The sequence below is a fragment of the Epinephelus fuscoguttatus genome, linkage group LG6 (assembly GCF_011397635.1).
Source record: "Epinephelus fuscoguttatus linkage group LG6, E.fuscoguttatus.final_Chr_v1".
Lineage (NCBI taxonomy): Eukaryota > Metazoa > Chordata > Actinopteri > Perciformes > Serranidae > Epinephelus > Epinephelus fuscoguttatus.
This window is the reverse complement of record NC_064757.1, coordinates 33,057,541-33,079,129: the sequence shown is the minus strand read 5'-3', so window position 1 is coordinate 33,079,129 and position 21,589 is coordinate 33,057,541. Positions and strand designations below refer to the sequence as shown.

General features: G+C 42.7%; 1 protein-coding gene across 5 annotated transcripts in view; it reads left to right on the top strand.

Annotated features, from left to right (window-relative positions):
• The window catches only part of slc20a2 (solute carrier family 20 member 2), a 59,137-nt gene extending 37,821 nt beyond the window's left edge, over positions 1-21,316 (top strand). For all 5 annotated transcript variants that reach the window (XM_049579027.1, XM_049579028.1, XM_049579031.1 and 2 more), the window contains exons 3-11: positions 2,528-2,668; positions 3,644-3,729; positions 6,545-6,641; positions 6,887-7,006; positions 9,146-9,379; positions 10,664-11,300; positions 11,529-11,714; positions 15,966-16,050; positions 20,634-21,316. In XM_049579027.1, coding sequence (XP_049434984.1) covers positions 2,528-2,668; positions 3,644-3,729; positions 6,545-6,641; positions 6,887-7,006; positions 9,146-9,379; positions 10,664-11,300; positions 11,529-11,714; positions 15,966-16,050; positions 20,634-20,798 — 1,751 coding nt within the window. In that variant the 3' untranslated portion in view covers positions 20,799-21,316. The remainder of the gene's footprint in view (positions 1-2,527; positions 2,669-3,643; positions 3,730-6,544; positions 6,642-6,886; positions 7,007-9,145; positions 9,380-10,663; positions 11,301-11,528; positions 11,715-15,965; positions 16,051-20,633) is intronic.
• Positions 21,317-21,589: the final 273 nt, after the last annotated feature.

Genomic DNA, 21,589 nt, shown 5'->3' with positions numbered 1-21,589 from the left:
ATGCTCTGAGCTGCTGTGATCAGAGTCCACGCCGCAGCCTCACTAACCCCACATGTCCATAGGATCACATGTTACATGCTACATGAAAATGCCTCCATTCATCTAACCTGTTTGTGGCTTTAACTGTTTTTCCTTTTGCTCAGAAACCCAAACTAAGCTGCTAAATAACAACTATAGCAGAGTCTGTTTTTGTCTTAGTTGGTAAAAGTTCATTTCAGGAACATCTGCACTTGTTTTTTTAACCACTTATCTTTTTTTGGATTCATAAGAAATGTTGTGAAATTTGTTTTGTTCTTGCAAAGTTTCAAAGCAACACTGTGAAAACAAGTTTAATTTACTCCCAGATAAACCTTAAGATGTGAAGCATTAACTAACGCTGCATCATTGTAAACACTTCCAGAGAAAGGCCTGTCATTGTTCTTCGCATTAAAACACATCTACAATGAAGCACAAGCACGAATTGTTGTGTATAAACAGCAGTTTTACACACCAACATTACATTACCTCAGTAAATGAATGGTGCAGAGCAGGAAACAATGGAGCTCCTGCTGAGACAATGCCATTTTAATGACAGAGTGACTGCTGGGAAATGGTGATAAATAAGGCGACATTATGCACAGGGGATTCCCGTTTCACTGAAAAGTCAGGTGTGATGTGCTGCTGGGAGTGAATGTTGGGGAAACACTGAACAGTTTTTTTTTTAATCTCAAACAGGAAACGCTTTTTCACCGCCTTATTGTTTTTACATAATGAGAAGTTTTTACTTCTTGAATTGATGAGATAAAAGCAGAATACTTTCACTTTGCTCGCTGGAATTCACAGAAACAGCACAATGCAGTATTTGCTGTATATGTCAGTGTCTAATTTAGGGCTTTGAAAAAATGTCCGAGCCTGACAATGAGTCACTGAGGTCCTATTATTCAAATAATGGACTCTGCTGCCTGAGAATAAATTGGCATGTGGGAAAATATTGTTTCACAGACCCTATGGGGTTTTTGTCTTGATAAATGAAGTGTTATTCTCTGTTGTTTGTCATTATGAGCGCCTGTCTGCAAATGCAGTTTTGCAGTAGGCTTCACTGCATCTCAGAATACGCCTTTGTTAAAGATGTATAATCCCACGTGTTAAAAGCACTGCAGTTACTGTATCTCATTAAGCAATTTTAGATCAAAGCATTTTGTGTGATTATGTTTATAGTATACCTGTGTGTGTGTTCTTTTTTCCATTTTTTGGAAACTAGTCTGCTCATGGAGGTTAATGTGTCTGCTGTTTTCACATTATACTGATACTTAAAATACAGGTTCACCTGTGCCGACCTTTACAAACAACTCAAACCTAAAACAATAATTTAGAAGATCAGAAAGCACGTACGATGTCACGTGCTGTCATCTTAAAAAGCTTCAATCCAGTGAAGAACGCCGCAAGTAGTAGCACAATGTCACTACTTTAAGTTTTTGCACACAAAAATGACACAGAGTGGTCTGGTAGCTGAGTGGTTACAGTGCGTGCTGTATAACTTCAACGTCCCAAGTTTGATTCTAACCTGAGACTAGGAATGGGAATTGGTAAGATTTTCAGCATTATCATAAACTAAGATATTCACCCTCGGTAACAGACTTGCTGGGAAGCAGTGGCACTCATAAATAAGCCCGTGTTGCATCCACCGTCACTTGAAATGATCATTTCAGAGACATTACAAGCTGCACTGTTGTCATCATTCTTTGTTTCTTTCTTCCTCTCAGCCATGACTTCTTGTTGTTGGACACATAAGTCTGAAGTCTTTTTTGTTTTTCGCAATGTACAACTGAGAAAATAAGACAGTTTAACTGAACTTGAAACCCAAGTAAAATCAGGAAAGGCTTTCCGACAAAAGTAGGTTTTAAGAAGGGACTTCGGCCGACCTGATTTTCTCAGGCAGACTGTCCCAGAGCCTCTTTGCCCTGAAATCAAACACTCTGTCCCCTTTAGTTTTCAGCCAGACGTCTGGAACAAACAAAAGACCTCTGCCAGAGGACCTAGTGTACGTCCTGGCGTGTACGTTACTAAGAGGTCAGAGATATAGCTGAGAGAGAGACCATGAAGAGCCTTAAATGTAATCAAGTAAAATGTCAAAATCTATTTTAGCATACTGGGAGCCAGTGAAATGAGGCTAAAACTGGAGTGATGTGATCATGTCTCATGGTTCTGGTTAATTCTGAAGGATCCCACAATTTGGAGTTGGTTTTTCGCTGGAACTGGTTCTCAATTCTCATCCCTGCTTGGGATTGTTGTTGCGTGTCATACTTGTCTCCCTCTGTCTCATTTCGACATTTGTCAAATAAAGGCAAAAATGCCACAAAAAATCTTTTAAAAATGACAAATTACAGCGCAGTATGAATTTTTTTTTGTGCTTTATATTTAGAGAAAGAAAAAGCACAATGATGCAACAAATATATATATATTATTATTTGTCTAGTTGAAAGCTTTTACTCGTGGGAAATAATTAAATATGAAAAACATCTGAGCTTCTTGTCTGTTCTGATCCCAGGGTCGGCAGTGTGGCAGCTAATCGCCTCCTTCCTCAAACTGCCCATCTCTGGAACTCACTGCATTGTTGGCGCCACCATCGGCTTCTCCATGGTGGCCATCGGCACCAAAGGCGTACAGTGGATGCAGCTTGTCAAGATCGGTAAGGACTAGTTTGTGTTTGTGTGTGTGTTTGCAATGTTCACTGTATATCCTCATGCCTGCATATGTATATCTGAGATGTTCACACACAGACAACAATCTTCACATAAATAAAATGCCACTTTACTTTTGAACATTGCCAGAATATAAACTTAATATTGCCACACTGAGATATTTCCAGCACAGCTACAGCAGAGGTTTTTAGCTCTGCAAAACACTGACTGTAATCATCAGTCTGTTTTCGGCGAGGATGACTCCCTCGACCATTTTACACAGCCAGTAATCCATATTAGAGGAGGCAGAGTTACCAATTTCCTCACCATTAGGAGTCTCAACAGACCAGCGTGCAGTGCAGCCTCAAGACATACTTTAAGTGAAAGACTTTCTCTCAGATAGAGGAGAAAACTCTGGCTGTTGCTTCCTTAACCTGCAAAATAAAAGTCCATGCCTGTTCCTTAAGAGTTAAAGGTACTTCGGGGAGGTTTAGGATATTGCATAAGTACAGATGAGTCATGGCAGGAAAAACAAAGGGAAGAAAAGACAGTTGTAACAGTCATTGCTGCCTCACGATGCTTCCCACAGTCATGGAAGACCTGGAAAAGGCAGGTCTGGCAGATGTTGAGGGCTGGCTTCTCTATAGTTGATGAATGTGTAGGTGGGGGCATCAGTGTCAGCAGCAGTAGGAGGAGGTAGTTACCAGGGTAAGAGTGTGTATGTGTTGTATGTATATGTTACTAGGGTAGATAAGTGGTAATGAATGGAGCCAAACATCTGTGAAATGCTATTTGTCTTCTTATTGAAATGTACTGAGAGAGTAGATGATGTCACCGGGATGTTGAGAGGTTGTTTCTGTCTTTCCAATTCAGTACAACAGTCTGTTTTAAAATGTGGAAGTTTCCCATGAAGATGTGTGGGGACCCTGTGTGTCAATGGGTGATTGTAATGTGAGTGCTGCTCTGTTCTCCTCCCTCTCCAGTGGCATCATGGTTCATCTCCCCCCTGCTCTCTGGACTCATGTCTGGACTCCTCTTCCTGCTCATCAGACACTTCATCCTCAACAAGGTAGACTCACATTACTGCACTGTTGTTCTTACTCACCCACTCACACAAACACAAATAAACCCAATCCCCAACTCAATGAATTCATAGCTTCTTATTTGTATTACTGGTTCAATAATATTTTAATCTTATAAACATGTGGGTCGTAAGCTTTTAAATCAGGGCACTGGAATACAGAGTAATAAAAAAATACTGTTTTACGACTGTCCGTGAAGTGGACAGTCAGAGTGGGTCGAGCTTAAAAACAAGAATCTAGACACAGACGTGCACGTGTACACACACACCTGTCCAACGAACTTCAGCCCAGATAAAAATCCATTTGATTTGGCAACACCGTCAGATCTGTTGTTACGTAACAGCCGATCTCTGGCAGACCAGGAAGAGAAAAGTGTTGCGGCTCATCCTGAGGTCACGACTGCAGGATTATGTTTGAATGACTCATAGGACGATTTGTTGCTCTGTAGCTGGGTCAAACTCGGGATGAGTTCATCTCTGTCTCTGCAGGCTATTTGCATCAGGAATAATTCATCTTTATGTCATGTGTGCTGTGTTGAGATTAATTACTTTTTAAGATTATGGTTGAGCAATAGGAGGGTGTAATATAAGGACAAACAAATCAATGTTTTACAGGTGAATCATAGTGTCATCAGGTCAGTCATATTGTTCTAGTTTAACCTGATCACAATCTGTTGTGGATTTCATCACCTTTGAGCTGACCTGAGCCAAACTTCTGACCTCATTGGGAAGTTATGGTTTTATTAGATGTCAGCAATAAGTAACAAAAACACAATAAACACTGTAAGAAGGCCGATCAGTGATCAATCACAGAAACACTTTACCGTCCTGTTTTACAATCATGGGAGATCTGAAGTGAACTTGTTAATGAATGACCCTGTTTGTATTTGATGCTCGCATATAATTTGGATCATCTTTGACATGAAATAGAGAGTTTAAAGTTGAAGGACCAGGCAACAAATGTAGTCAACATCTGTATTACAGTAGCGGCACAGTTTGTCCCAGTACTGATGAGGATGCAAGTAATGACTGATTTTATTATTGATTAATCTGCCTAAACTTTTTAAAATTGTTTTGTCTGTAAAATGTCAGAAAAAAAGGAAATTTTAGGTTCCAAAAGCGACATCTTCAAATACCCTGCTTTTATCTGACATCAGTCTGAAGCCCAGACAGATTCACTTTAATACATATATGACAAAAAAGCAAATCCTCACATTTAAGAAGCTGAAGTTTCGAGAATATTTGCCATGTTTATTCCTCCATGCTAGCACTAGCCATAGCCAGAGGCATTATATTTTCAGGTTGTACGTATGTCCCATCCTTGTATCTCCAGAACGCCTCAAGGGAATGTCTTCCAATTTGGCACCAATATCCACTTGGACTGAGCAATGAACTGATTAGTTTATGGTGTTCAAAGGTCAAGGTGACCTTGTCTGTCTCGTTCTTGTGAACGTGATATCTCAAGAACATCTTGAGTAGGGATGCACTGAAATGAAAATTTGTGGCCGAAGCTGAAATTTGTGGCCGATTAGTGTTGTCACGGTACCAAAATTGGGACCTACTGTGCGATACCAATGAAAATACCATGGTTCTGAGTAGTATCACCATACCACAGCGAAAATGAGGCAGATGTGCCTTTTGTCATTTATGAAAAGATAAATCACTTTTCTATAATACATCAATGATATTTCAATGGAATAAATTACTTATTAACTTATTCATACTTCAAAAACAGCATCAATAAGTGATGAACATAGGGGGGATCAAAATAAAATAATAAAATAAAAATCAACCAGCCACCCTCCTCCCCTGACAAGTCCCTTCATAAGTAATGAACAGTCCCTAAAGTGCGGTGAGGTCTGTGGGCCGTTACTGCCAGAAAGAGAGAAATGTGAAAGGCTCGTTTCTCCTCTGACACGTCACATACCTGTGTGCCGCCACGGCTCGGCTGTTCAGGTACTACTGGACAGTCATGACACCAAGAAGAGGATATTATTGGAACCGACTTCTCCGTCGCCTGGTAAGCCAATGGCCGCCGTATTTGACAGGAATACATTAACGTTACTGTCTGTGTCTATGACCCCCGTTCAACCCACAATCGGTGGGATTCGCCTTTCCTTTCTGCTGCTGGTTGAAATCTGTAGGCTGCTCACACAGCGTGCTGAATGATTTAAGCCTATTTTGCTCGCTCAAAACTATTTTTAGTCACAAATGCAAGTGCAGTGAGGGACGGATCGCCACACTGCTGACATTTTATTCCGCCCGTCACGGCATGCCGTTTGATTGCGTTATCAAAATGCCGCTATTATTCGGCCTTGCTTTTAACTTATTCCACTGAATACCGAATGTGTGTTTTTTTGCAATATTCGGCCGAATGTATTCGGTTACCGAATATTCGGTGCATCCCTAATCTTGAGGGAATGTTCTTAAATTTGGCGCAAAGTCTGCCTTGGACTTAAGAATAAACAGATTAGAATTTTGTGGTCTAAGGTCAAGGTCACTGTGACCTTGTCTGTCTCATTCTTGCAAACGCGATATCTCAACATCTTGAGGGAATGTTCTTAAATTTGGCACAAAGGCTGACTTGAAACATTCGCATGTAAATTTTTTTTTTTTTTTTTTTTAGAAATTTGCTTGGATTTTCTAAAACAAATGACACAATGTGAACACATCATATCACCATGAAATTAAACTAAAGATTAATTAACAGTTAGAATGACCCATCAGTCAAGCATAAGCTTTAACTCTTTCATCATCATATTAACAACTGTACTAAAAATCCATCTGTGTTTTTGCTCTATAGGATGACTCTGTCCCCAACGGCCTGCGAGCGCTGCCCCTCTTCTATGCCACCACCATTGGGATCAACACATTCTCCATCTTGTACACTGGAGCCCCATGTAAGTGCTGCAGGGCAGTTATTTCTAAAAGAGATTATTATGTTAGTTTATTCAGTCTGACACCAATGTACGATCAAATTATCGTGTCAGTCGTAACGGCTCACCGTGCCAATGTCGTTTGCTTGCTGCAAATTCCTTTCAAAGGTGTGACAAGAGTATAAGTTGATTATAATACTTGGAAACTACCTGCAAGGTGTTATTTTCTTACACCCATGTGTGTGTGTGTGTGTGTTCATTAATTGCAGTGCTCGGGTTAGAGATGCTGCCAGTGTGGGCCATTTTCCTCATCACTTTAGCTGAGTCGCTGATCTGTGCAGCTTTGGTCTGGATATTCGTCTGTCCCTGGATGAGGAGGAAAATAGCAAGTAGGTATCTGCGTGTGTGTGTCTGTGTGTGTGTCCAGTCGTTCTCACGCCATGTGAAAGCCTGACACTCTCACCCGGGCCTTACAAGAGAGCCTCAGCCTCCGTTTGCACACTCTGTGCTCTGACACCCAGCGAGCAATGCCAGCGGATGTGTTTTCTGGCTGGCCTCTGCCAGAGCCACTAAAGCCACTAAAGAAACCCTCTGAACTCTGTGTAGTGCTCCAGTTGCTTTCCTTAGACACTCAGATTTATTTTAGGCGTACGGCTATTTGGCCAGATGCAAGGGGTTAAGATCATAGCCCGCAGTGTAGAAAGCTTTCAGATCAACGTTAGGAATTGTTTCCCTAATGGGAAAATCGGCCTGCAGCGAAGCAGACGGCGTTTAAAACACACAACACATTAAATACAACAGTGGAAAGAGCAGTTGGTGGAATATCTGAGAGAGTGCTGGACATAAGCAAAGCAGCCTGTCTGTTAAATTTAACTTAATGTCATGCAGGATAAATGAGAGCTTCTGTTTACTGCAGCAAGCCAAAGCTGTGTAAGACATGCAGAGCTGCGACAACGTCACAACGACTGGTATTGTTTTTACCTTGTGAGTCTGTGTGTGTGTGTGTGTCATCACGGCAAAATGTGGTCTTGGACGCATCTATTGTAGCAGGAACTACCACAGAAGCCAGGTGTTTATATGTTTGTCTCCCTGTAGACTGATTTTGTTGCACCCGACCAAGATGCAGTCACAAAACTTAAGACCAAAATGAAGGCTGAGTTTGAAGATGAGTATGGTCAGAGCAAGGTGGCTGGAAGTAGGGGGGTAGAAAGGAGGGAAGGGGCCATTAGTCTCTCACTTTACACCCCTGGCAAAACATTCGCCTTAAGTAGCAGATTGCTTTATTGCGGCTGGAGTGATTGCATCACCAGTCTGGTTCAAGTTGTCTGCAAACAGTTCTCAACATGGAGACTGGTGTAGCTGGAGGCTAGCAGCTAACCATGCTAATGGTGCTAACGGTGGCAACAGTGCTGACAGAGTTAATGGTGGGGCAACTAGAGGGTGGGCGTTAGGCTTCTGCAACACCGTTCCACCACCGTGGGTTGGGGCAGAGTGATCAGTATGAGTGCCCCGCCGAGAGGTGATGATTAGCTAGCCAGTGGGATACACACACACACACACACACACAGGGACTCCCATGCACCACCATGTACTTGCAGCCGGACTGTCTGTCACAACAAAGAACAGAGAAGTTTGGATTACAACACACACAGAAGTAGTTTGACTTATCTGCCCAGGACGTCATCACTCCACTAAATCTTTATAGATAGAGATGCCTGTCATATTCCCAAAGACATGATTAATCCTGATATGAAATTATAAAACAAAGATAATATTACACGGTCTTTGTGGATTTATCAACCACAAACTAAATGAAAAAGTGCTGTTATTGAAGCGGTAACATCCACATCAAGGCTTAAAATAGATGAAATGTTTCTCGAACGTTTCCTCTGACCCTGCACACGGGCACGGCAGACTTGACCTGTTGCTCAACGTGTCATGACCTCTGAATGCCTGTGATGCTTATCGGTGATGTTATCGGTCCTAATCTGGATATTACTGCATCCAGCAAGGTGAGGCAGGCGATAACTGAGTTCATGTGTTTGTTTTGTGGCTGTTGGCGGTTTGAGGAGTCGGAGGGGCGTCAGGTCTGTCAGCACTGGGATTAGTTTGGATCAGCTGATGGCTTTCATTGTGTTTGTGGAATGTTGCTGCATAGTTTTCTGTTTGTGACCTGAAACCAGACTTTTTCTTATTATGATTATACTTGATATTAATGCAGAGGATCGATGCAGTTTCAGCAAAAACATGCATGAAAAAATAATATTGAAAACAATTGATCTTTGTGCCAAATGAGTGATTTACTTATGAAACTCCAGATTTCATCAGCTTGCCCTAATTGGAAATCACCCAGATACTTTTCAGCAAAGCCTCAGTTTTTTCTATCAGCATTTGAATTTTGTATGTTTCACTATCATACTGTAAATGACACATGAAAATATAAGCCCAACATGTAAATACAATTGTGATGTTTTTCTTCTGATTAGCACTTTTCGGGATGCTCTCTAAACTCACTTAATGTCCTCCAGGTCGTTTAAAGAAGGAGCAGGCTCTGTCCAGGATCTCTGACGAGAGTCTGGACAAGATACCTGAAGAGGAGGAGGAGAGCCCTGTCTTTAAAGAGCTACCAGGGGCCAAGGGCACAGATGAGGCCGTGTTGCCGCTTACCGGGGGCAGCAGTGATCGAAACACCCGTGACTCCAGCGGAGAGCTCACCAGCCTGGCTAATGGAGGCAACGTCCTGCCAAATGGCAGGGTGTACGGTAAACTTGGATTATTATTATTTTTAGAAAGAAAACTTGGACTAAGCTAAACTGTAACATTAATGGTGATTGAAATGACTTTAATGAGCATGAGGTCGCACAACTTTTTTTGTTGTAATTCAATGAAAAACAAGTTGCACAGCTCTTCTCTAGTATAACATGCTTCATTTCCAAAATGTCTGCAGCCACCCTGATTCTAGTTCTTTATTTACAATTGACTGATCTGTCTGGTGACTCTACAAGAGAATTTTGAATTGCAACTAAAATCCAATAATTAATTCTTAACCCATCATTGAGTTAAAAAGATTTAGTTTCAAATTTTCAGTACAAAAAAAGGACATTTTTAGCCTAAAAAAAAAAAAGAATGAACTGAACCCTCTAAAAATGGCTGCAAGTCTAGTTCCTCACTGATCTCAAGGAAAATATAATGACAGTGACAGCGTTCGAGCAGCCAGAGTTTGGTGTCAGTTCTATTGAAGTCAATTGGGCGGGTACTGCAAATCACACTTTATCCTATCATATCTCCGTTCTTTCAACTTTGACTGAAAAATCCCTCCAACAGATTAAAACACACACACAACACGATGCTCACTGACATTTTGAAATGTGATACTTACTCTGGTGGAAGGATTTTCAAAGTTGAAACGATAAATATATGGTGGCTTAAAGTGTTATTTGCAGTGCCTGCCCCAATGACTTCGAACTGACACCAAACTCTGGCTCCTCCAACGCTGTCACTGTCATCATGACCATTCCTTTATATTTTCCTTGATTGATCCCTCTTGGCCTGAAAGAGAACCTTATGTATTTTTCAACCTGGACCCTATTTTCCCATGTTTTAGTGTCTAAGTGACTAATGGGAGCAATTTTTTAAATTGGTCCAGTATTGAGCGAGAGGGCTGCAGCCAGCAGCAGTGAAACAGGCTGCAGTGTAACCACTCAGAGGAATTGTGCACTACCAGTTTACATCCATTAAAGTGCTTGTTTTGCCACTGATGGGATCAGATTATTATTCTAAGTGTCTGACAACATTATGGAAAGGATCCGCACAGAGATTAACCTTTTTAATAAAGAGTAAGAATGGAGTCTGGTGGGTTTGACGATGGCAATTTTGGGTGTTTCTGGTTAAACTAAAAGACACTTCAGTGGCCCATGAGTCACTTTGGTCACTACATCAGGGCTGAAAAATACAGAAGTGTCCCTTTTACAGTGCCAAATTTAGAAATCCAGCTTCTCCTTAAGTCATAAACACTGTGCATCACCTCTTCGTCTGCTCTCCTTTAGGCCGGACCCACTCAATGACCAACGGCTGCCTCAAGTCACCCATCTCTAATGGCAGCTTCAGCTTCGACGGCCACATGCGCAGCGATGGCCAGGTGTACCACACAGTGCACAAGGACTCAGGCCTGTACAAAGACCTGCTTCACAAAATCCACCTGGGCCGCATGGATGACAGCGATCGCTCCGGCTCCAACGCCGGCCCGCCAGACAACAATTATCGCCTGCTGCGGCGCAACAACAGCTACACCTGCTACACAGCAGCCATATGTGGCATGCCCGTCCAGCCGCTCATGCGCACAGAGTCACGCGATGACAGTGAAAAGCTGGTAGGAGAGGGAGGCGGCAGGAGCAACAGTGTGTCCTACTCCAAGAAGAGGGTACGCTACGACAGCTACTCGTCGTACTGTAACGCTGTGGCGGAGGCTGAGATCGAGGCAGAGGAAGGTGGGGTGGAGATGAAGCTGGCCACGGAGCTGGAGGGGGTGGAAGAAGAAGGGGCTCCAGCTCCGATGCCTCTGGACGACTTGGCCGAGGAGGACCATGAGGAGAAGGATAAGCCTGAGGTGTTCTTGCTCTTCCACTTCCTACAGATCCTCACCGCCTGCTTCGGCTCCTTCGCCCACGGAGGCAACGATGTCAGGTGCTGCCTCCTGCTGCTCACAGAATACGCAACATCCCATAAAGACACTTGTCATATTATTGATCATATATTTTGCTATTCCTGAAGCTTTTTGTCTGATTAGATTACACGCAGGTAATTTTTCTGCACCAGCTTTTTTCTGCTACATCATTTTGTCCTTGATGTTCAGCCGAGCATAAATACTTGAAGAGCTGCCTGAGGCCATAATCTGTTTTCTCACCTTCGCAGTAATGCCATCGGGCCCCTGGTGGCGCTGTGGATGATTTACGACCAGGGCGGTGTGATGCAGGATGCTGCCACTCCCATCTGGCTGCTGTTTTACGGTGGTTTAGGCATCTGCGCCGGTCTGTGGGTGTGGGGCCGCCGCGTCATCCAGACCATGGGCAAAGACCTGACTCCCATCACCCCCTCAAGGTGAGAAAGCCCCCAATGGGAGAGTGGGTAGAATGGTGTGTGTGTGTGTCTGTGTTTGTATTATAAAAATGAGTGAAAAAGAAAATTTCTGATGAGAGAGAGGCGGAGGTGAACTTTCCATCTTGTTCCAAAAAGCCTCGGCATGCCGACACACACAGGTCCGCCCAGTTCAACAGCCGTCCGGGTAAGTGTTGATGTGCACACACAATGTCGTAAATAAGGCTGTTAAATGTTACTGAACACATTATTCAGCTGACATTGATGAATCCACATGGCAGCACAGTCACATTTAAAGCACCTGCCCTGTTGCCTCGAATGCTCCCTGTCTACAGGTACAGTAAATTTATCTGACTAATCAAGGGTGTTTGTCTCCAGCGTGCACTAATTAACCACTGTCGACTTCCCAAATAGAGCTGCAGCTGCAGGCAAAACACATTTTACTGTGATTGCAGTGTTGCACTTGGGTTTTCTCTGACAGCTGCACCTGGAAAAGCATAAATGTGAATTATAATATTTCTCAACCACAGGGCAGACTTTTTTAAAAGGATATTTTCTCTCCTGTTTTTACATCTATGGGGAAAACCTATGTTAATCTATTTAAAGGTCCAGTGTGTAGGATTTAGGGGGGATATAATTGAATTTTCTTGTGTGTGTAATGTATAGTATATAGTGTATAATCACCTGAAAATGAGAATCAGTCAGAACGCATAAACCAAATAATGGCTTTAGATGTGTGTGTTTTCATGTTGGATTTAGCAGCGGATAATTCGACTCCTGGTAAAACCCCCCCTGAAAGGATCAGAAAAAAAGTGAGCACACTTTAGCGGGAGCTGAGCTAGCGGCACATCTGTTTCTCCAACACTGTCGCATAGATTGGCACGACAGACATCGCACAGATTTGTAACGTTAAACTGTTTTATTCAGTGTTTTTACTGGTTTTAATCACCTGGTCTGATTGTTTATGAGAGGAGGAGACCTCTGCGGATAATTTGGCTCGTGGTAAAAACCTCCTGAGCAATGAACACTGAGGGAATTCTAACTGGAAGAAGTTTTAGCTGGTTGCAATCTGCAATCCTCACCACTAGATGCCACTATATCCTGCACACTGTTCCTTTAATAATCAATATATCACAATCTCTTAATTGAATAATATAATTTAGACAGCAGTCACACAGTCATACTTGAACTTAAACTTCTCCAGAACTAATTCTCTACTGCTCTGTGCATAAATCATCTGCATTAATTTTCTCTTTAATAGCCCTTTGCATAGAGAATGAAGTAGGAGCCATAGACTCTACATTCCTCCTTTACCCTTTGACTTATTATATAATAAACATGAATAAATAAGTAGTCTTTTGGACCACAGCACATAAAGCCTGAGGGTACACTTCGTCCCACAACCTAAGCAGCGGACATCACGCATCCTTAACTACCGCTGCTCCTCTGTCCTTGAGATCGATCTCTCTCTTTCTGTATCCTTCTCTTGCTGTCCCCTCGTCCTCCCACGCGCTAGCTGAAGAGTGTGTGTGCATGCATACCTTAGGGATGTTTGTGTGTATCATGTCAGCTGGAGAAAGCTCGGCTTTGTGCCTGCAGGTCGTTATGTGGTGAATGTACTGTATGTGTGCGTGCACGTATATTAAGGTCTAATTGTTCCAGCCAGTTTTGTGTGTGTGTGTGTGTGTGTGTGTGTGTGTGTGTACTCTGTTGCCTGGCAGGAACATCACACAGGGTAACAGGAAGTTGTTTGGCATACTGGATGAAGAGAAGTAGAGCAGGAAGGGTGAGGGAGGGGCAAAGCCACAGTGGGAACCCTGGCCTCTCTTCTCCAACCGCAGGGAGGGACGCCAGCCTGACTCCTTCTTTTTCACTTTTCTTTTTCCCCCTCCGTCCTCCTCCTTCTTTTTCTATTGCCCTCCTGTAAATCTCTATTTTTGCGGTTAACCCTCTTCTTCTCCTCCTTGCCCTCACTCTTTCCCTTCCTTCATTCCTTCCCATTTTCTCCTCGCTGCATTTTTATGTCTTGTTTTTTATCGCCGTCTCACTTCTAAATCTTTCCCTCTCTTCCCCCCAAAGCCCCGCGATTGTTCTCGCTCTCATTACTTCTCCCTCTTTCTTCATTTCTCCTTCTTTTGCCCCCTCTCTCTTGCTGTGTGCCTCCTTTTTTTCGTTCTTAATCACCCTCTTTCCATCACCAGCTTAGGCTTTTGCCAGGACTCAAAGACAAATTTGCTCTGGTTCACTGTTCTAAAGCTCTCTTTCCTCCAGTGTCTGTTTCCATGCATCAGTCTGACAAAGAAGTTTGTTTTGGGGGCAAGGACAGCAGAGTGTGTCTGTGTGGGTGTGTAGGTGGAGTTGTGTGTCAGAGCACTGTGGCTGAGCATATATTCTCGCAGGCGCAGAGGACACTTGAACACTTCAGTGTGTCGCAGCAGTGAAACTGTTTTTACTTGAAACTTGAAATATGGATTTTCATCATTCTGGCCAGCGCTGCTGTTGAACTGTCTCAGAGACACGCTGCCTCAGGGCTAACTGGCCTCGCCACGTCTCTTTGTGATGAGCTCATCCCGTGTGGCACACTTATATAATTGGCCCGCTCCACAAATGTTTACAGTAGGAGTTAGAGGTGGATTGAGTGGCGTCTGCTCTGCTCTGCTCTGGTGACAAAATATGACCTGTCTTCAGAAAGACTGCTATTTGCTGATCGTCTGGCCTTTTTCACAGAGGATAGTTGGACTCGTCGCAGTAGGAAAATTAGAAAATCAAAAGCCCCATTCACAGTTTCTGATCAAAGTTACACACGGATGATGAGTTTCAGGGCCACTTATTGAAGGTCTTGTCTCAGTGTTGACTGCACTTTTACTCAGTCTTGTCTTGGTCTCGGACAAAAAGGACTAATTTCAAGAGATGTCACTAAATAGTCTGTAGAAAAATGAGCATTGGGAGATGGTTAAGTTGATTTCCACTCCTCACAGATAATAAAAGAAAGATTCCCACATATAAAATCACCCCTGCATGGCCTTTTGATTATTTTATCAAGACATTTTCTCATGATGCACTTGTGAAGAAGAATCCTCATTTGGTTTCTGTAGGTGTTTCTATGGGAATGTGGATCTGTCAGATCAGTTTGCAAAGTGCCTATGGTTTGCATGTTCCACATTTTATCGTGTGTAACGTAGTGTTGGGCTCATACTTTGGCCTTGACTTACTCTCCACTCCTCAAAATCTTGGTCTTGTCTTGTCTTGTCTGGTCCGGTTATGACTTGGTCTTGGTGACATTTTTGATGATTTTTGTCTGACTTTGCTCGAGAGTATTCAGTGAAGACCTGGCAGGAAATGAGTAGAGAGAGAGAGAGAGATACAGCAAATATCCCCAGCCAGATTTAAACCAACTTTGCCATTCCCTGGTCACCGTCTTGAACCTTCCAGCCTGCCAGGACATCATGCACCAGTCTTAATTATTTTTTCACACGCAGTGAGGACAAACGGCCTCTTACAGATGGGTTCAAGTGATTTTCAAGATTGGCTCAAGACAAATCGTCAGAACACTGCTGTGAAAGTTATTGGCCCTCGCTGTTCATGACTGATTAAGTCTGAACAGTGTCTGTGCCCAGATCCTTACCTCAGTGTCGCTGATAGTTTCATTTGCTGCTATATTTTTTTTATTTAGCACGTAATTTCAATTAAAGAAGCAGCAGCTAGTTATTCAGTGTCAAGTTGCTTTCTCACTCAGTTTCTCTTCATTTTTCTCTCTTGTTCTGTCTTAATAACTCAACTACAGTCTTTAACTTAACATCCCAAGGGAGTGGGCAAATGATGGGATGGCGGGGTTAGATGTCTAAAAATCATTTTCTCTTCTAGTGCGTCTGGTATCAAAGTGCGAATTATGTTCTGGAAACAGAGCATGGCGTCAGATGAAGTGTCTCCTAGTCAGCACAAGGCAGAAACACACACAACTGTGCAACACATGTAACCATACTTAGGACCTGATAGAAATGCTGTCTTTTTGTGTGTGTGTGTGTGTGTGTGTGTGTGTGTGTGTGTTTCAGAGAGAGATAAGAGTATGATTACTGTATACTTTGCTTCCTGTGTGTGTGTGTTGAGGGTACTTTAAAGAGCTGTTGAATGTCCTAACTGTGGTATTTCTGTTAACGTGGACCGTGCCATCAGCAGCACATCCCAGACATTACAATGAAGGATGTCTCTTTGTTCCCTCCCCCTCCTCCTCTCCCCTCCCTCCCTCCTCCACAGTGGATTCACTATTGAACTGGCTTCTGCACTCACAGTCGTGTTAGCTTCCAATATCGGAATCCCTGTCAGTACCACGCACTGCAAGGTATGACTGAGTGGGCCTCCAGCTGGCCTCTCAACTCCCTCACAGGCATTTCCAGGGGACAGGGAGCTCACACTGCCACCCAGGGCTTCGGGTTGGAAACACACACACCACTTTAGTCCAAATCAAATAGTCTTGCAGTCAGATAATCTCGTTTATGACCATATTTATGACAGACAATCTGAGTCAATGGCTGTTCCCTGGTTGTGTGAGCAAAGTTCAGATTCCTTTCACTGCATCAAAAGACAATCAAACAATCTGAGCCGTGCCCAGCCCGCTGCGGACAGCCCCAGGCAGCCGTGTGCAGCCCCTCTCCCCTGTTTCTTTTCAGGAACATTGGATCCAGGCACATTGGAAGACACGACGGACCCCTCCAGCCCCAACCCCTCTCCATCAACATGGGGTCTCATGCTCTGTTTCATTTCCACCATCTCTCTTCCATTTTGCCCTCTCAGCACTGGCATGGTTTGGTGTGTGGGTCCTCCACCCTCCTGTGCTTGGCTGCAAGCAGACTCCCCCCACCCTGCCCCGTCCCCACCCCCCACCACCAGCCTCCTCCTCCCCCGACCCCACCTGCCACACTTGTTTTCCACTTTTTTTACCTCTCCCTCTCCATCTTTCTCTATGTCTCTCCACTCATCTGTCTTCACAGCGGATTTTGCATTGAAGTAATGAGTGCGCTAACAGTGCTTGTTGCATCAAATGTGGGCATCCCAATAAGCTCCACCCACTGCAAGGTATTGGTGTCATTGGTAGTGAAGCCACTTCATGGCTTCACCTGTAGCTGTCAATTGCCAAAGCCAATCACAACTCCCGAAGTTGCTGTTTTGACCTAACCTGCAGTTTTCCTCCAGTCGGCAAACCCTCAAGGTTTTTCCTAAAAAGACGTATGTATGAAAAATTTTAATTTGATGCAAGCTTATTAGATACAGAGCAGCATATCACAAGTTTAAAACTGTTGAACTGTATTTTTGAAAGCAGAGAGATTCCCAAGGATGTAGCATTCTGAGATTTTTGTTTTCTATTTCTTTCCCCTTTTTTCATGTAGCCAAATTTTTCACATTTTTTTCCTAATTAGATTTGAAGTATGACATTTTTCTGTAGTCAGATTCCTTTTTTGACGGAACAGAATTTCCATTAAGACCAACCTTGAGCTCTGTCATTTGGTTAATCCATACAAAAAGATTGCTAAAAACATCCTTTCAGGGATGTTATGTGCCAGACTCTTCATTGGGTCTGAGCAGTTTCCAGGCAACCAGTGGAGACCTGAGGAAGTTACTGCTCTCGGCCATGAAATTGTGTGGCGCATACATAACCCCCCGTGAAATCATTTTTACACTTCAGTTTTTGTACGGATTAAACAAGCCGTCAATTAGTGAGGTGTAAAGGTGCTTGGAGGCACATTTTGTAACTTTCCCCTATTTACAGTCTCTGTGCTAAGCTAACTGGCTGCTAGCTGTAGCCACATATCTAACGGACACCTTCAAATTGGTAGCTTGTATTGGAAGAGGGAAAGTTACACATGGTGACACAGGTCAAAACGAGGGATACAATTTAACTACATACTAGCTGCATCATGTTTAAACATTAGATTAATATTTTAAAATCAGTCTGCTGAAGGGAAACTGCACAAGACTCAAAACTGGTATTTAATTGCTGGTGATCAATTTATCTAAACAACATCCTCATCACCCATGCCCTATCTTCACTTCTCACCTCCACATACCCTATTCGCTTCCCTAAAACCTTGGATAATTACCTGCTATGCCACAAAAGCTAAATCTACTGATGGTTAGAGGCATATTGTTGTGGTGGTGATTTGATTTAGCGACTGTGTCAGGCAGATGCGCAGATGTTGTCGGACGAAATCAGAGTTTTAAAGATAAACTAATTAATTAAAGGTCAGTTTGAAGTGGCGTTGAAGTTTTTCGGAAAGTAGCCGACAACATCTGTAAACATCTCCCAGAGAGAGTGTGAGTGTGTCTGAGCAGTGACGGGCATCCATTCAGTTCATCCGTTTTCTTTTATGTTACTTGGCTCCTTTACTTCTGTGCAGATCAAACTGAATTGATGCCCAGCCCTGGTGAGATTATGTGCAGTGACTCATTGTTTCAAGAGCTCTGCAGGCAGTCAGCAGCACAAACATGGAGGTCATGCTGAGTTCAGGCTTTGCTGCTGCATGCCTGAAATACTACAATAGGCTTTAAACAGACATCTTGATCACAAAGTTAAGGTATTGCTCCTCACAGGCTTTTAGAATAATGCTAATTATCCAAATGAAGAAAAAGACAGTCAGCCTACATCATTTCCTTCCCTAAAGATATTTTTGTGCAGCCTGGCACCAGTGTAACTTTGAGTAAGACTGAATTATCGACCACAAACGACACTGGTCTCTGTTGACCTTCCACATTTAGTCGTGAGTGTGACAGAAGGCATCTCGTGTTTCCCTGGCCGTATAAGAGCAGGCACAGTCTAACTCCCGCCCACCTGCAGCGTCACAAACAGAGCTGGAACCAGTCACTGCACATGCCACTCCAGCACACTGAGCTGTCTGAAATGTGTCTTCTCCAAAATTAATTCTCATTCAGTACTACTTGGATTTAAAGACTTGAAAGAAGGTGAGAGAAGAGTTCGTTTGTGGATGTCTGACATCAGCAGAAATTATGAAATTAGCTAAAAAAAAACTCTAACAAAAAATACTTATTCACCAGAACTGCTGATTTCAGACATCAACAACCAAGAACTAAACTTAGGTCGTAGTAATTTTATAAAGGCTTGCTCTGACTAACACTGTTCTTGAGGAGCTGACGGTTGTTTACAGGCTTTTCTGTTTAGATATTCACCTGTTTTTTTTTGTACTTGACATGTAGATCTTTTTGACCTGCTCAACTATAATCAGTGGGGGAATGTAACTAAGTACATTTACTCAAGTGTTATCATCACAAGATATACATTCCTATAGATTAGAGTCCTAAAAATATATGAAATTGTTCTCTGAGTATTTTTTTTGATACTTTAAATACATTTGCTGATAATATAATTTCCATACTTTTAACTAAAGGGTAAGTTCTGTATTTTGTATTTTGACCCTATTTTCCCATAATTTTGTGTCACAGTGACTAATAGGAGCAACAACTTTGGAAATTGGTCCAGTATTGAGGTGGGCGCTGCAGACGGCAGTGGAAAAACAGTCTGCAATGCAGTGTACGTCCACTAGAAGTGCTTGTTTTTGCCACTGACAGGCTCACATTGTTATTATAGGTGTCTGAAAACATTATGGAGAAAATTCCTACAGAGGCTGGCCTTTTTGTTAAAGAGTAAGATCCTTTTTGTTCGACCAGAAACAGCCCAAAAATGCCATCACCAAACCCACCAGGCTCCATTTAGATAAATAAATAGTAATTTTAGTGTGTAATTTTAGCATATTTTATTTTTTTTATTTCAACTAGGGCTGCTCCCGACTAAGAATGTTCCTAGTCAACAAATAGTCGTCATTTAGAGTCATTAGTCGACTAGTCGTCCGCATGTTTACGATATTAATTTAATTATTAAATGATATATTTTGGGTGGGGCAACACAATGGTTTGAGTTGAAGGTGTGAGAAAGAATAGTATCAGTAACATTGTTAACACTGTGCTACATTACAGAGAAATACAAAACCGTACTAATGAACCTTCATTAATATAGGCCTATATTTTATCTACAAGTGCACGTCACACACTGAGCGAGCCGCCTGTTAATGACGCTGTCGGCAAAGCAGTAATGATTGTGCTAAGTGGCTAATAGGCATGTACCTACTTCCATGTTTCAGATGATGCGTGATGTTTGTAGTTGACGAATGATAGGCAAATCCCACACTTTGGATTTCCTGTCTGACATGTTATTAACTAGCCTGTGGAATAACTGCAGGTACCAGCCCTGGAAATTAGGGGCCATACAAATGCCACACCTTTAACCGCCTGGAAAATACAAGGTCGGGGGCTGGGCGCTACTTTCGTGCCTTTGTGCCTTGGTAATTGAAGAGACAAACTAAGGTGGTTTTTGTGAGTTTTATTTTGTTGGGATCCTTTCCATGATGTTGTCAGACACTTAGAATATTTATCTGAGCCTGTCAGTGACACAAACAAGCACTTTAAATGGATGTAAATTGACGGTGCACAAATGCCCCAAGTGTTGCCCACTGCCAGTTGCAACCCTGTCACTCAATAATGGACCAATTTCAAAATCCCAATTCCCAAATGTCACCTAACCGCAAAAATATGTGAAATTAGGGTCCAGATTGAAAATACCAAAGGTACCCTTTAAGTTTGTAAAAAAAAAAATACTCTCTGTGGCAAAGCCAGGCAACAAACATAAGTTCACACACCTGTCAAGTACTATGGCTAAACATTCAGTGTATATATAAGAAGTAGGCAGGAACACAGATGCCTATAAAAACAAACTGACATTATCTGAAATGTTCAGCACAAGAAAAGCCTGAACAACCTGCAGCTCTTCACAGCCTCTTTGACTCTGCCAACTTTAAATATTTTGTTCTCTGCTGCTGCTGATTGTTTTCTTTCTCCCTCCCTGGCTGCGGCCTCCAGGTGGGCTCAGTTGTGGCTGTTGGTTGGATCCGCTCCCAGAAGGCGGTGGACTGGCGCCTCTTCAGGAACATCTTCCTGGCGTGGTTCGTCACAGTGCCTGTGGCTGGCCTGTTCAGCGCCGCCATCATGGCCCTGTTCGTCTACGGCATCCTGCCCTACGTCTGAGGGCGCACGGCTGGGAGGGAGAACAAGAGGAGGAGGAGAGAGTCAAAGAAAGAAAGAAAGAAAGGAAGAAAGAAAGAGAGAGGGAAACTTGGGTAAAAATCATAGCTCGAGTGTCAGGGGTGCAGATGAAAGGAAATGAAGAGGGAGAAAGGGTGATGTGGAAGAGATGAAGCAAGGAAGCTGCAGAGGTTACAGATGGACTTGGTTGTACTGTGGATGTGAGGAGGGTTGGTTCATATGCTGCCTGGCTCCGTAGTCCAGAGATCTTTTTTTGACTCATTCGAGTTTCTGATCGGTTTTTATTTATTCTCTTTTTTTGGGGTGCATAAGAAGGCGTGTAACCAACGTGTTCACCGTACCATTCAATCTGCTGTACATATGACAATAATAAGGAGATTTCCAGTAACTCTTAACAAGAATTATGTTTGTTTGAGAAACAGTGGCGGCCATTTTCTGTCTCTTCATAAAAAAAAATTTAAAAAATCATGACTTAAAAAAAAAAAAAAAAAGACAGCACACGACTAAAAATCAAACGGTTAATCCTGCACACCTAAACTGCAGTAAAACTTGATCGTTCTGCCTCCAGTCTCAGGCAGCAACGTCAGTCAAGTGCTCATTAATATTGTTCCAAAATGCCAGAAAAAAAAACCCTGTACATATTGTTGTATTGGATTGAGTGTGATTTGTTGTATTGCAGCTTGCTTTAAATTTACAAAAAAAAAGAAGAAAAGATGTGCGTGTGGTAAACCAACCCATCCATCATGTCACCTTTAACATGCTAGCCAGGTACA